The sequence below is a fragment of the Saccostrea echinata genome, unplaced genomic scaffold (genome assembly GCF_033153115.1).
Source record: "Saccostrea echinata isolate AGI-Se365-2 ecotype Australia unplaced genomic scaffold, CSIRO_AGI_Sech_v1 ptg000029l, whole genome shotgun sequence".
NCBI classification, from domain to species: domain Eukaryota; kingdom Metazoa; phylum Mollusca; class Bivalvia; order Ostreida; family Ostreidae; genus Saccostrea; species Saccostrea echinata.
In genome coordinates, this window is record NW_026889778.1 from 41,550,229 (window position 1) to 41,567,799 (window position 17,571).

The 17,571-nt window shown below is 34.0% G+C and overlaps 1 protein-coding gene across 1 annotated transcript in view; it reads right to left on the reverse strand.

Moving 5' to 3' along the window:
* Positions 1-1,374: 1,374 nt before the first annotated feature.
* LOC133195962 (GRIP1-associated protein 1-like) overlaps positions 1,375-17,571 on the reverse strand; it is a 31,860-nt gene continuing 15,663 nt past the window's right edge. The window contains exon 26 of the mRNA XM_061331946.1: positions 1,375-3,098. Coding sequence (XP_061187930.1) covers positions 3,000-3,098 — 99 coding nt within the window. The 3' untranslated portion in view covers positions 1,375-2,999. The remainder of the gene's footprint in view (positions 3,099-17,571) is intronic.

The window sequence follows — 17,571 nt, forward strand, 5'->3', positions numbered from 1 at the left end:
TCTCATTCAAATAATACAATGACCTACCTAGCTGTAATGGCGAAACCGGAATTTTACAGTGAAGTATAAGATTTTATTTAATCGATATAATGTATATATTGAAAGTCTCTTTCCCCAAAAAATATTTTATGAGTATCTATACAGACTATGCTTGAAGACTTTAGCTATAATATAACAATGTTCTGATTTGAAAAGGTAAAATTCTGCATTTAAAAAGGGGCGAGAAAGCAGTGTTATGAGGATTCATTCTTTATTTGTAGCAACAAAAGTTTCATTCGATTAAAAACAAACACAATTTTGAGTAAATTGAAATATGTTGTGTGGTATGATATGCATGCTGCAACATTGTTTGACAATGACTGCACAATAATGCGACTTCTCTGCACCGAACAAGTTATAAATACTTAATATTTAATTTGGGCCAAATACACTAAAGCAAACAACGTCACTCCTTATAAATATTGAATTTGTGTTTTACTTTGCGTTGTAAGATCATATTCCCAATTAAAAGGCCGTTTAGAATAGTCAGTCGCCATTGTATCGTCATGCTGACTTCATATTCTTATAATATGAAGATAGAAATCAGATCAGCTCATCTGGATTTTCCCTGTGAAATGAATATTATACTACCAAGAATTCACCTTCAGAAGAACTACACTCAAAAGAAATAAAATGACTATCGAAGACAGACGGACAGACAGAAATTCAAAAAGAGAGTCTCTTTCTCTATCCATCCATGGTTATATCGGTGAAAATCTGGTTCTTTAATATGCATGTGACAGCGACCCAACAATGCAAGTATACCTCCATACACTCCTACGACTGTAAATTAGATCAATTGAGACCGGTGGTGCGCAGGAAGTGTAGGTATAAACTTCTTCAGATCGGAATCGGAAGGATTGTCAATGAAAACAATGTTATTAATAGGCTTATTGTGCAAAAATATTCTTAGACACGATAATGGCCTAAAACAACAAACCCATGAAAACAAATTTCACCATGTGAACATTTATAAATGTCTCATGAGAGTATCTACATGTACATTTCCTTTCTTCGATATCACGTTAATTGATACAACGTTTTTCTTAATGGAATGCATGTATCATACACAAAATTATTTTATACCAGAATTAAACTTTAATATGAAAAATGTTCATATGAGTTACTATGTATTAACATATGATTATCAGAATAAAAAATTCGACATCATCTTGACACAAGTGACTGTTCACACCCTGAATACAGAGAAAAATTGACAACACACTTTGTTAAATTTACAAGATTTTATTGTTTAAATTTTAAAATAACTATATTATATAGAGTATTTCTCTTGTAACCAACCGCAAACATACTGCATATAATCTTTCATTTCATACATTGTATAACCCCCCCCCCCCAAAAAAAAATGTGTTTGTGAAACACTGATGCCCCCGTATGGCAACTTACAGCAAAGGTTAAACTTTCTCAAATGCAAACCAAATATATTGGTACCCAAAGGAAGGCCTTGTCTCGAGGAATATACCTGTGAAATATGAGAGCCCTAGCAGCAACCATTGAATAGATATTTAAAAGGTTAAAGTTAAGGTTAAATGGTCAAAATTAATGGTGCCTAAGGAAAGGCCTTCTCACAAGAAATATACTGGTGAAATATGAAAGCTGAAGCACCAATCGTTCAAAAGTTATGACCAAGGTTTAAGTTTTTCAAAAGTAGGTTAAACTCCAAGGTCAAGGTCAATGGATAACAATTGTTGGTATCCAAAGGAAGGTCTTGCCACAAGGATTACATATGTGAAGTATGAAAGCCCTAGCACCAACGGTTCACAAGTTATGGCCAAGGTTAAAGTTTCTTAAAAGTAGGTCAAACTCCAAGGTCAAGGTCAAAGGGTCAAAGTTGTTGGTATCCAAAGGAAGGTCTTGTCACAAGGATTACATATGTAAAGTATGAAAGCCCTAGCACCAACGGTTCAATAGTTATGTCCAAGGTTAAAGATTTTCAAAAGTAGGTTAATATTCTAGGTTAAGGGCAATGGGTCAAAGTTGTTGGTATCCAAAGGAAGGTCTTGTCACAAGGATTACACATGTGAAGTATAAAAGCCCTAGCACCAATTGTTCAAAAGTTATGGCCAAGGTTAAAGTGTGGTAAAAGTTTGCAAAACTGGGTCAAACTCCAAGGTCAAGGTCAAATATAGTGGTACCCAAAGAAAGGTCTTGTCACAAGGAATACACATGTGAAATATGAAAGCCATAGCTCCAACCAATCAAAAGTAATGGGCAATGTTAAAGTTTTTGCGGACAAACAGACAGACGGACGGACAGGACAAAAACTATGTACCTCCGAATCTTCGATACTGGGGCATAAAAAAGGAAAATATGAAAACAAATTCCTTAAACTGGAATGTGCACCTTAACAGTAATGTAATCTCATAGTAAAAGAAGTGAAACAGAGCAATGTAATAACTTCCCGTAAGTTTTCCTTTCAATTTCAAAATCAACATATTAACAGTAAATTCTTATTCACAGTAAATTCAGTCTTTTTTCGTAAATTTAAATAAAACATAGAAAGGTTTCTTCATATTGCATGAGGCAATCGTACCTGGCATCCTTTTGTTGAGACCACGCTAGCCAAATGATACTTATACAAATAATTCAACGTCTCTCTACTTTTAAGGCCTCAAAAGTTTATTTCCCATAAATGGAATACTCAGATCGTTTTTAGATATCTCAAATCTGGACTGAAGTTAAAGACATATCGGTTGAGGAACTATTACAGTTATACACATAGTGTAATTAAAATTAAACTCAAAATCGTCAGTTATGCTAAACCGCAATCCACAACTAAAATATTAATATCAAACACCTGTATTGCCTATTTTTTATAACATGCCCATCACTTTTCATCTACTTTGTAATTGAAGCATTTTTATTTTCAAGCATTAAACTCGCATCACATAGTTCATTCAACCATACATAATGTTCTATTGCACTTCATGACTTTACGGTCATGACCCTGTTGCACTAGCACCTGATTGGTCCGTTGAAACATTGTTCGACTGTGTTTTACTCAGACGCACTATTTCTTGTGACATCATCTCCAAATTCTACAAAAAGAAAATGTAGCAGTGTATTTTAACTGAATATTATATACATATATCATATAATATTAGTTTGTTTGTTTGTATGTTGTTTAACATCCCTCTCAAGAATTTTTCACTCACACGGAGACGCCACCACTTGCCGGTGGAGAGCTGCAAATTTTGTCCTATGTTCGGAACTGAGCAGTGAGGGGTCTTTTTCGTGCCAACACCTACTGCGACACGGGACCTCGGTTTATACGGTCTCATCCGAAGGACCGGTCTCCACGTCCCACTGTGAGATTCGAACCCGCGACGTAAGGATCAACTCCTTACCTCGCGACTCTAGAGCAAACGCTCTAACCACTGCGCCACGCGGGCGACTCACATAATATTTGAATAAATATTATTGATATAAATGAAATTAAATAAGATTTTATGATTTAATACAAATACCAGATCCATCCCTTTATTTACTTGTTGAGCGATAGAGTTCAAATGTTATGACATTAGGGTTATGTAATTTTATTGGTTGAAAGTTTTGGTGGTTCTTAGTTGTTCTCAGATATACTACTCCGAGAATTTGGCCAGGTTGGCTTTGTTTGAAATTTAGAGAAATTTATATGACAAAGTCTTTGAAACCTTTAGACCAGACCTGACAGTAAGTATCTACTTTAATATTCTATATCTTTATAATATTTCTATTTAGCTAACATCACTGTTTGCAAGAAGAGTGAAAGTTTAAATATGAATAAAACTAAATTTAAAGCATTTTACCTCAGAGTAGAAATTAATTTGAATTGTGAGTATTATTATAGTATGTATAGTACAGTGTAAAGTATTTGTTATTAGATATGTAGACCTGTATGAAACATCCAGGCTATTTACTAAGTTTCATGGAATGGGTCTTGTCCCATAGAGAGGTAATTTGAATATGATACCTTTTATGTATTTAAAGTTATAATTACATATTGTTATATATTTTGTTACATTAATTGAAATGACTGTAATATACTTGTGTAAAGATTAATTGGACAGTGTTTTATGTATATGCTAAATATTTGAATTCGGGAGATAATACATGTGTATTTATTATATACATTTGTTCTTATTTCATGTGATATTTATATAATAGTGTTGTGTTTTTTTATGCACTATGCCTAAATAGTAGTCAGGGTTTGACACATGGTGCACGAGCCGGAGGAATTGGTGGAATTAAATTTTCGTAATTTCCTGTGGACCCATTACTCACGAATGTGCAACTTGTACAAATATTGAAATATAGGTGATGGTTTATGTAACAATATATTCGACCACAAAAGTATGTCCGCTCAAAGCTGAGATTTTTTACCAATCCAGAAAAATTGCCTCCCACGAATGAATCCACATATACTACAGTGGATTCTAATATATATGTCATTTCAATTTTCCAAACCATAAAATGTATATAGATATGGACTGGACTATGGGCGCGAGCTCAAACTTTACATATGACAGCACTCAGACCACATACTGAGCAAAAGTCGTGCAATAATTGTTCATTTACTAAGGTCACAACACTTTTTTCGTAGGGAACAATTTTCATAGATTTTTAAATTAAAAATAATTCTTGAGACAAGATTTTTGTAGAAAAAAAAAAGATATTCAAAATAAATGTAAGTTACTATTCCTTTCTTCATTCCCTGATGTTGTGAATCGAGAAATATAGGTACAAACGATCTATCTAAAATATACAAAATTATGGTTTAAAAATAAAGGTCACGATAAAAATAGAATTCCAACTTTAATCCTTTACAGAATACTAATACACAACAAAAATTGAAATACAGTGATACATTTATTTGACTGAATCAATTTCGACCTGTTGATCAATTTTGTAATGTTTTTTTTTTTTTTAATTTTCTTTTTTCAGACTGTTTAATGAAATTCAAGCACACAAAAGTATCAGTAAATGAATTGCTTTCTTGATAAGACATTGAAAAATTAGAGCAATTAGGCTTCAACATCAATACGATCCATCTACATATATCCCCATGTTTTTATTATGATTGAAATGTTTCTATAAAAACCGAAATAGGTACAGAATGAAAACGAGTCGCCCAAGTGCGCAGTAGTTTGAGCGTTTGCTCTGGAGTCGCGGAGTTGATCCTTACGTTGCGGTAGGTGCTGGCATGAAAAAGACCCCTCACTGCTCAAAGACCGCAAGTGCCGAGTAAACGTCCAAATTTGCGGCCCTCCGCCGACAAGTGGTGGCGTCTAAATATGAGTGAAAAATTCTCGAAGGGACTTTAAACAAACAAAACTACATGAACAGTTTATTTAGAAAAAATACACACACAGAGATGCACTGAAAATATTTTTACTACACTATTCGATACTGTATGAACAGCACCGCATTTGATTTGTTTTCTGAATTCTCTTTGAAATACTTTTTACTTAATGAAAACATTTTTCGAAAGTAAAAAATATAAACTGAACAATAGGTGAAAGACAACTGGTGAATTACAGCTCAAACTAATATTGAGAGAGAGCAGCTTTCAATCGACTTGCTGCAACTCAATGTAGAGTAGATAAATAAATTACTGCTCTTGCCTCGTGCATAATTTATATTCCACACTCAAAGAGAACACCGAAACAAGACATTTTCACACCAAATATAGGTCTGCACGAAAATGGGGAGGATAAATGACCCCGATTCTAAAATTGTCCATAAAACACCCATAAAGTCAATCTACAGGTTCTAAAAGGGTTTTACTGCTCCGTCCAATAATGCAGACAGAGAAGAGGAGCCTGCAAGAAAATCAGTTAATTGGAGTTCTCGCCTCTTCCAGTATACGGAGGTGTTGCTTCAAAATGCAAGTGGACATTCGTAACTTGATAGAGGAAATTGATTTAGTTTCGCCGAGACTGACGGCGACTGACAAATTGTGTCCGAGTAAAACCATCCGCCGCGTTAACTGTTGTATATCACATTCCGTGGTGTTTCGTAAAGGTCAAACAAAAACTACGAGTCAAGCTTTCGACAGCACATACAACAATGCCAATATATTATTTTAATAGATCCTTATAGAACTCGAAACATGAATACATGAACAGAATATTTACAGTCCCTGAAACGTTCTACTTTCCCACTTGAACGGTGAACGAACGCTGAACGAACGCAGAGTGAACGGTGAGTGAACGATGTGTGAACGCTGAACGCAACTTGGTGAACGATGTGTGAACGGTGAGCGAACGCAGAACGCGAACGGAGTGCAAACGCGAGCGCAAAGTGAACGGTGAACGAACGGTGAACGCAAGATGAACGATTTATTCGGAATGCCTCTGATCTTTTCCTTGCATTGAAAGTATTCTATTGTATTCGAATGCCTGGTGCTAAAAAATAAATAGAAAATAAATAAACAAATCAATGAAAATTGTCCTAAGAAAGGCGATACATGCACATTAAGTAAAATTATTAATTTAAGTTTCTTACAACATTTTCTGCACATATTTACGATGTTTAAATTCAACTTTTTGATAACACGATTTTTATCGCTGTAAAACATTGTAATTGTTACCGAACGCTGTAGTATAACAAATGAAATTAATCTAGTTGTAAAATAAATATTTTTATTCATATTTGATATCTAAAACCATTACAATTAATGTGAAAACTACGGACTTATAGAATGAATTACAACGGTTGTAACAACCGTACAAGGCGATTCCGTGTAAAATAATGAGAAAAAATATTTTACAAAGGTATGTGGACGTATTGCATAAATACACTCGTAGTTTAAAATTTTAATGCAATAATATATTTATATGTCAGTTTTATTTTTTATGATGATTTATTGAGCAGACTTCGACATTTATCTGTAGACATTTCCCGGCCGTGATTATACTCGAACAAGATGATACAAAGAGGCAATCATATTATTTGTTACATATCAAATTTTCACAACTTGATATTTAAGTAATATGCTGTCATAGTTTTTATTAAACAGACAAATGAGAGAGAGAGAGAGAGAGAGAGAGAGATTCGGTTTTAGCCCCCATTCCTCAAATATTTGTACATATATCAAACAAAAATGCTAAATTTTTTCTAAATATATCAGGTAGTGAAAGTAACCATTTTCTTTTTATCAACAAATCCATTTGTTCTACAGTCATAATCGGTTTTTATTTTCCTGCTTCAACACGAAGTCCACGTGCTTGACCTGTCAATCAAAATCATTTGACACTCTGCAGGTGTGAAAATCTCGTCCCCGAAGGCACAGTGTTAGTATTTCCAAGAAGTTTTAACATTTTTCTTATCATTTCTAGATCTGATTCGAACATTTCTAAAATAAATAAACAAATAAATGAATAAAATACATTGGGAATAAATACTTGGAATAATTAAGCCGCTTGAATTTGAAACATACTCCCTGCCAATTTAAAATATCACCGCCGGCACATGTATATTTTGAACTACTATTGTTTAATGACTTTGTTTAGATGCATGTTTGTTTTGAGACTGAAATTTTTGTGCTACAAAACACATTAACTTCTTTTTAAAGGTTAATCAAAATGTACTGGATATACTAACTAAGTAACCGATTTAGGGGGAAAAGGGGGGGGGGAGCTCTTAATAATATCGAATGACAAACATATAAAGTTACGGTGAAAAATATCATTACTGGAGAATCACCTTGGTTATATAAATGATTATCATGTTATAAAGGCATTTCTCTCTCTCTCTCTCATTAAAGACTTTATATATGTAAATAGAAAAAATTCTTTTATGTACTACTTTAAAAAAAAATTAAACCACACTATCAATTTAATTCGCTCTAAAGATATTAAATTAATTGGATATCCGCAGTACTGTTTATCATTCTCAGAACAAGTTCTAACATGTATTTTTGTATTATTTGAAAAAAAAAATGTGATAGAAATAAATATTTTTGTATTTTTGCTGCAGTTGGTAAATTACTTGACTTCGATTATTATCTATCCATTAACGATTTGTCGTCTATAATATAACAGCAAAATGTTGGAGTGCTTGAAGTATCAGTATTTTGCCCGTATTTAAATTTAACTTTTCAGCATCGTTCTACATAGATAGATTTTGCCCGTATTTAAATTCAATTTTTCAGCATCGTTCTACATAGGTACATACATGTACTTATATCAACATTTATTTTCCAGATAAATTTTATAAATAACCTAACAGCTAAGTTAGAATAATAAAAATAAATATTGTAGATAATTTTCTTCCCATGAAATAATGATTCTTTAAACACGGTATGTTATTTATTAAATTCAAAACTTGTAAATCCTTACTTAAAAAAAAAGATAAGTCCTTTCACTTCGGAGTTCCGAATGGCACTGGAAACTGAACGATAAGTGAACGCTGAACACAAGGTGAACGAACGAAGAGCGAACGGTGAACGCTTTGTGAACGGTGAACGCCAGCGCACGGTGAACGCTGAACGCAAAACTGTGAACGGAAAGCGAACGGTGAACGCACGCTGAACGAACGGTGAACGAACGGTGAGCGAACGGAAAAATGGGAAAGTAGAACGTTTCAGGGACTGTAGTATCCACTTACTTTATTTAGTGCTGTTTTCAAAAAGATATAAAGAAAAAAAAGGGACCCCGAAGACCTAAAAATTTCCATAGTAAAGAGATCGTTCTTCCTGCAAAAGTATTTTCAAAACCAAACATTGAGAATGGTCAGCTTATTTCAATTTAAATTCATTTAATTCTTTCAACGTTTGTTGAACCGTCTCCAAAAATTTTGATGTTTGTGAAATATTCAGGCATTTATCACATTTATCAATGAGTGTCATTCAAGTCGATATTAAAATCAAAACAGTAAATCATACAAGGATAACCCTGAGTAAATGACAGAATTGAAAAGTGGATAAAAGAATAGGAGCAAAGAAAACATTCCGTTCTATTTCAAAGGTTTATTGATGTATTAAACTAAAAAGATGACGTCAGAGTGAAAAGTGCAAATTAAATGTGGAGAAACAAAGAAAAGAATCTTTTTATGAAAAGGGAAAAAGAATTACGCCTGGCAATAAAACAGAAAGCTCGAGCTAATGCAGGTTAATATAAAGTTTTCAAAGTACTAAATCAATGACAAAAAGGAGTCAGTTTTTTGGTTCATCATGTGCACTTTAATGCAATAAAAGAGTGCCACACACAGTATCAGCCCTGAATTAAGAAAGCGATAAGTGAAGCGACAACCACTCGATCTCTTGAGGCCAGCACTGATGAAAGTGTCACTCTACCGACAGCAAATTTAATCAAACTTTTCTCTAAAATACGGCATTCCTAAATCGAAATCAACAACTTCCTCAAATTTGGCATGCCTCCCTTATAGTTTTCGGTATCAATTGATTTCCAAAAATGGTTTAAGGACAGAAAAAGCTTAACACCATTGCGATTCAATGAGGCAGTTCATTTTATCCAGCAAGTTTTCCAAGTTTTCGTTCTTGATGAACTACTTAATAAATTGAAGCAGTTAAAAAACGTCAACTTTAACGCATTTGAGTGATGCTGCTACTTGAAAGGAAATTGTCATTTGGAATAAAGTAAGGCCAAAATCGATAATAACGTATTACGAAGAAGACATGCGGTTTTTCATTTTGTTAACCTGCTTTTCAGTTGTGTTTAATCTCCATCGTATAATTTTACTCTCCAAAGTGGCAGTGGAAAGAAGACTTCCCTGTTTTTAAGTCCAGATCTTACTGTTTGTTACAGAAAAGCAGAGGTCCACGGGGGATAATTGCAGTAACAAGAAAAAAATTCAGAGACTCAATACGCCAAAATTATCAATAAAGACGACTGGAAGTTTGAAATTACCAGGTCATTTTTGTCGGATTGCCAAGTTTGGCGACTTTTGGTAGCAAAATGTAATAAACAAATTATACAGGATAATCGCCATGAATTTAATAAGGAATGTTTGCCAAAACAAATTGCTTTATAATACAACAGAATTTGTACTGCACAAAAATCATTAACATCTGAAAAAAAATGGAGTTTATGTTTGGGATGTAAAGCAGACATTTTCCAAGTACATGTATTTTAATACATAACGGAGTGTTAAAGATTTTTATGGAGAAATGGTCCTTTGCTAAGGGAAATAACTCGAAAATTGCTAACTTTTTAAAAATCCTAAACAGTCTAATTTTCTAGCGTCCAACACTCCCGCACTTCCCCACCCCATCCCGGCAATTGGTGTGCTTTATTTAATATCTATCCTCATCCTCTGTTCGAAAATCTTAATCATTTCCGAAAATTTCATTTTGAGTTGCAAAGAATCGATATTTTCATTTCTTCAAGCATTCAAATTTACAATCCAAGATAATCACACGCTAAGAGAAAGAAATCTAATTTTCATTATATATCAATTCCTTAATTACTAGTATACAGTTCACTACTTCCTGATGCTTAAATATTTTTAAATATTTAATCTGAACACGTATTAAATGCCGTTTTTGTTCTTGTGATCGGCTTCGGCCGAATCCATGTAAGGCATCCTGCAAATGTGACCATTTGCGCGCAAGGGTCCAACGCAACGCAGTACTTTCTTTACTACTAGTATGCGCTGACAGCTTCATGTTAATTTATTATAACATGTTAAGTACTAAAGAGTAAAGAGCTTTTAAAATGCATTTAATTTCAGATCCAAACACCTATACAGTTGCATGGTTAACAACTTAATTTTTTCAATGTGCAAAAGAATTTTATTCACTTTCGAAACGGAAGCTCACCTTTTCCCTTAATGAAAAAAGGTAAAAATAACGAACAGTGATCGATCTTAAAAATTCTACAAACAAAACAAATTTGTAAACAGGACAAAAAAAACGGACCCCGGAAATTCTAGAGGTGGAATCAGGTGCCTAGAAGGAGTAAGCATCCCCTGTTGAACCGGTCACACCCACCTTCATTTGTTTTGAGTAAGTCTAACTCGTACATTAGTTTATTCGTTTATTACTTAATTGTCTGTTCTGTTCATTATGTGCCATAACGTTTGCCAAAAGTTTGACATCTGAATATTACACTTCCCGATCGCTTTCTTTAAAAGGAATACTTGTTTTCGAAATTATTTCAATGTGAGTAATTTCTACAAAAGCGGAATAACTCTTTTGTGATGCAAGACACTTTAACACAAAATCATTAACCTGATTACTGATATTCCATGGCGATACATTTTTTTTTTTTAGGAATCCTTGATTTTCATCTTGGTTCACGTTATATTTTTTTCTCTTCCAGCGTATATCAACAAGATATATAGTCAATCGTTGAATAAGTATCCTTGGTTCATCTATGGGGTGCATGTAGAATTTTTGGTGCCTTTTATTCATCTTTTTAATACCCCTTATTTGTTTCGAAATAACAATTTATCAAACTGTTGAACGAACAAACAAGGATATATTTTTTAATCGAAAAAATGACTTCCTATCCACATGTAGTAAAAGAGCGTCAGCCCAATGATACTATATCTTTAATCAACAGTTATCTCTGAGTGGAAACATATTTTTAATCATTTTCTCATCCCGTCAACAATTATTTTAATTTTATATTCGCAAGTACTTTATAACGCTAATCTTTGCATACACATTACATAAACATACATGTATATAAAGAAAACTATATTTCACTAACTACTCAATTTGTATTTTATACTGTGCCGGGAGATGGCAAGCAAGCATTCTTTTAAAGACAGCTTTATAACATCTTCTAATCAATATTCTTCAAATTTTAACTTTGCATGCTATGCAAAATATTATCTACTTTTTGTATCAAAATGAAATGTCTTACTCTTCTTTGATTAAAAAATTCCATGTTCTACTTTTGAAGTCATGGACAAAGAACTTGTCGATTTAACGTGATATAATTTGCGAGTCATCTTCTTTCACATGGATTAACAAGTGTTTGAATAAAACCACAGCTTCTATTCTTACTCAGTCAGACAATATCTAGGAGATTGATTTTTTATGTATTTCTGAACACGGGCAACCTCGTATTCCACTGTCCGAGATCAAATAGAAGTGAGATTTATCTGTATTCGCCGGCTTTGATAGGTCTTAATGATCATAAGTATACTGCTGTCGACCAAATAAGTAAAGCGACAATGTAGAGAGACTTGGTTAACCATTACCGATCTCTACAGATTGACCACAGAGAGCGAACAGCTCTATATGCTTGAAATGGGACGATCCATCATTATAATGAAGTACTGTCGTTCTAAGAAAGAATAGCTTCTTAGTCGACTTCAGGTAATATGACATTATTAATCACACGACCAGCAACAAATCAGAAATGTCCTTACAAAAAGTCTGTCACATAAGTCTCGGGAAAAGGAAATTAAAACGTTCCATTTCTAAACGTTACATAACACTTCATCAGTCTATATTTAGACAACTTTTGATGTAGTACAGATTAATGACTTCGTGTTCGGAACTTGATAAAGGTCGCAATCAAATAAGATAGTGGCATCGAAGGAATATTTGAAAGAAAATAAGGAATAGTCGTTGAGAATCCGTTACTTGCTTTACAGCCGATTTTCAAAATAAATATATTTCCTGAAATCTGCATCTTTGATACAATTTAGACATGTTCCCATAAATCAGTGCTGAAATTCTATAAAAACGAATTACTTGATAATACATTTATATAGGCACAAACAAAGTAACTTCCTAAAAGAATAAAAGTATTTGAGGATAAATATCTGAAACGCTGAACAAGTAAAAGATACAATAAAATCTGAAGATGCAATTCAGAGTCGTTTATAATTCAGTTGAAATCTTTTTTTTAAAAATCAATTAAATTAAATTAAAAATAAAGGCTATCCAATGCTTCAGTTGTGCTTATGGGAAGAAATTTTATCTTAATTAGCTTATAATCCAACAAAACACATACTTCTGGAGTTGATTGCAGATAACAAAGGTGGTAATGCCTATGTTGTCTCACAGAATGGAACAGATATTATGCCCAAGAAGTGCAGCAACTCGTGAAGGAACTGCATGAACTTGAACGTATTTTCCCTAGAATTGCATCCGTGCGAACAGGAGAAATTTACATCAAAGCCACGTGATCAATCTTCAGTTTTATCTAATGTACCCCTCCACGGATACGTTATAGTCCTACACAATGTAATTCCAGAAAATACGAACGTACCTTTCACTCTACGATTGCACTGCAGATCGCTGTTAGAAAGGCGAGTAAAGGAAGATGTCATTTCCTCATAATTGCTGATGAACATGAAACCATTCTTATTGGTGCAATCTAAATTGTCGTATTTTTGAATAATTGGATGGAATTTGAGCAAAAGGAATAATCATTTTTTCGAAAGGAAAACAAAACATATTCCGTAATTACTGCAAAACATGAACTTCCTGGTTTCAGATTCCAAAGATGCATATACTTTCCAATTAATCTTGCGGAAATGTTTATTTTCTCAGAGGCGCAGTTTTTAAACATACATGCAAGTTCAGTTCCAACATTTGAAAAATTTAAATTGCTCTACATTATTCATAGATGTAGTCACCGGGGCCCAGGGGGAGGCCTCCCTTCCCAATTTTGAAGGAGGCATGAGTACCCCCACAACAGTTTTTCTGGACGGAATAGCATATCATTGCGAAAATGTAGGTTATTTGAGCGAAATATCTTTACATGTACATGTATATTCCTTGACAAAGTCCTATACACCAAGATGGAAGATAAATTCCACTCCCCATCTTTGCCCCAACCAACACGCCCTACCAACTTTTTGGCCGAAGTAGCAATGTACATGTAGAATGAAATAACTAGTAAAAGGTCGTAGTGTAGGATTGACTTTTTGTGTCAGAGATTTTGTCGCCAAACTCTGCTGAGCCCCCTCCCTCATTTCCCTTTAAAATTGTGACAACGCCATTGTCATCATATCATTAGACATTGATATGGATTGAAATGAATACTTCGATAGGGCGCAGTTTCAAATTGTAGGCGAAATCTAACTTAAGCCCTTCAACTAAAACGTGTCAAAATTATTTCAAAGTGACGTTAATTGGAAAGCAATCAATCTGTTCAGATATGACGATATCTTTGCCATTTGCTGAATCGATACTCTCGCGCGGCTTTAAGGATTTTGGTCTCCTACTTACAAACCGCGGGAGTAAATTGAATGCCTCAAGTGGAAACACAAACTAACAGCTATGATCTGATTGGTCAGCACTATAGTTGGACGTCACATCATAAAGTGCAAAAGAACCAAAACGCCCTGTGTTGCTTTGATGTGCCCCTTAACCAAGGAAAATTCATAAATTTCTTAACGAATTCGGTAATTTTATTCAGCTTTCTTTTTTCAGATTTCAAGGACCTGCTCATGTTATAAAGGAGCAATTCTGTTTTATAGTTGGGAAATGAAGAGAAAAAAAAATGATTTCCTGGTCTTCAATGAATTTTTGCTGAGAGCGTAATACGTGTTATCTGAAGATACATGTAATAGACAGCATCGGTAAACATTTTGAAAACGAATTCTTAGTTTTAATTATTCGGCTTATTCTTATCTTTGCTATGCATTGCTTCATATTAACATTGGGTCTTAGCATAGTTACAACGCCTGTGCTTCTTCATGTATGCTGGTTATTAACCTTGCTTTGCAGAGGAAATAAAAGGGGCCTCTTGAAAACATTTACAGACCCAAAATACAGACATTTTCAAAGATTTTGATTTCTTTTTGTGTATCTTCATGCAAAACTTTTTCTCCTTGATAGAGCAATCAGTTTGAATGTTACAGGTGTATAAATTAAGTTTAACAAGATTAAATTAAACATCAAATGTTACAACAGGTTTCATGAACTTGTTTCCTTCAGACACAGGTTTTTTTTTCTTGTTCTTTCAAGAAACATCATTCATACTTGACAAATTTTGTTTCAATTAAGACATTCTTTCAGATACATGTACTTTAGCTCCTTAAAGAAGCATTACTTATTCTTGACAACTTTATATTTGACAGCAATAAAAACAGTTCCTTGAAGATATCTTAAAATAGCCACGTGACATGACGACTTGGATAAGGTTGGCACACGACTGCAATGTTGAGCTTCCGTTGTTAGTCTCGTTGTATCCGGGCACAATTAGAAATCAGAGTTTGTTATAGGAATCTTTACAGATTCTGCGAATTCTGTCTGACAGAATGACAAGATTCCCACAACTGATAGATGAATTTGACCAAAATGTCACGTGCATCGGTCGACTGGTATCGATTCCCGCGCTTTTCACATTTATAGAGTTGAAGTTCTGCTGTGAAGTTATTTTTCATTTTCAGAATCCACTTATGACCGTCCCATAATAGCAGTTTGTCACTACTCAGCATTGACTTCTTAATATTAAGCAATTATTTTATTGCAGGAGTTCCAACTGCCAAATACGTTTTTTTTATTTAATCAAAAATCTTCGTCAGTTTCATATGGTCAAAGGACAAATTACTTAAGCTGTCTGCCAAAAGTTCACAAAGATGTTTCTTTCCTATTCTTTTTCAAAAGTTGTACAAACAATGCAAACAGTATACAATTGTATGTTGAAAAGACTTCATCAGTTCTGAATATCCAAGGTTGTTGTACAAAAACATGGAGAAATCGGTATGTACTGTTAAGTTAATAGGCACATTCAATGACTCTCACTTTCAACGTGCGTACACGTATTGACTATTGACATTGCAAAGGGACTTATCACGGAGACTTATCCATAAATTTGTTTCAGAACTATCAAATGGGAAAAATAAAGTAAATATACATAGCATGACTGGTAGCCCTTGTGTTGCAAGACATGATGACCATGTTTCCTTTCATTTCCACATGTTTTCTGCATAAAAAACCTAGTCCACCATAAAAAATCCGGATTTATGTTTCCCAGAGCAAATAAGCCAGATACTGAAACATATTACTTTTTTTATTGTTAGAATATAAATATAAATTATGTTCCCACAAAAACTTGTCCAGAAGGTGAGGAATCCGAAATGGCTTCGCTCTTCTGTACTTATATAAAATTTACATAAATCTTGAATCAAGCACAGAATTGGTATCAAAAACTTGCCCACGGTCCCAGTGGTTAGAATGTTTGCGCTAGAGTCGCAGAGAGAGGAGTTGATCCTTTGGTACGTTGCAGATTTGATCCCACTGCAGGACGTGGAGACCCATCCTTCGGATGAGACCGTATAAACCGAGGTCCCGTGTCACAGTAGATGCTGGCACGAAAAAGATCCCTCGCTGCTCAAAGGCCCTAAGTGCTGAGTACAGGTGTAAATTTGCAGCCCTCCACCAGCAAGTGGTGGCATCTCAACATTCGTGAAAAATTCTCGAAGGGGCATTAAACAAACTACCGGTATAATAAAAACAGAAACGAATTGTTTTTGTACCTTTATAACTAAGATGCAGCATATTACACAAGTATTGCTTGAAAATTTCATCAATGTTAATACATATTGTTAGGCCTTTAAAGCAGTTGCAATAATTGAGATAATCACTGCATCCATCTGTTCATTCATCATTATTATTACGTGGACATTTATTTTAACCTTATGACTTTATCTAGTCACAGGTAAATGATAGTTAAGAGAAGATGCCGCCTGATTTTGCAGCACTCGCTCAGCACTCAAAGCCAGAGTAGTATTATTGTTGACTGTCAACACATTTCAGTGACACATTTATGTATTTCATTTTTTAACCACATAACTTTATTTCTCACAAAGTAGTGGACAGTTAAAGTGATCAAGACACTTTTTAATCAGAGAACAGGGTCAAGAGTTAAGATTATTGATGTTTGTAAACGCTTTTACATGATGCATAAGGAGAGTCCTTAACCCAGTGTCTTCACACTCACTTCACAAGCAGAGGCTTGTTCATAGATTTGGGGTCTCTCAATCAAAGGTAAAAAGGTCAAGATTATTAATTTGTCTTTCAACACTACTTGTTATTTTCATCTCACTTTATATACCAATTAATCATTATTTTCTCAAGCATGGCAGGGTATTAAAAAAAAACTTTGTGATATCTAACACATTGAAATATTCAAGAATCTTAGATATCAGAGACAAAAGGTGACCACTATTGGCTTTATCAAAATATCCTAAATACTGGTATTTTCAGTGTTTGAGACAACGAGATTCAACTAATAATATATGTACACATACAGACAACAGTAAATGGGTGATTAAGGGAAAACGTACTGTGGAGTCGTGTAAATTATTGACATGTATTGCAATAATTATAAGTAACACAATATTCCAAAGTCTTTCAAACTTAATGACTTAGCATATTTTTACACTTGTAGACTAAGTTAAAAGATAGATACCATCAATATACCTTAGTCTGGGCATTGTAAAATGCTGTTATAACAAGGTTACTACACCAAAGAGTGAAAAAAATAATTTACCACATTCAAAGCTTGAACAATTTGGTACAATTCAAGTTCTGAAAAAGACCTTTTGTGAGAGGGTAAAGATGCAGTATAACAAGTTAAAAAGAGAAACAGTGTA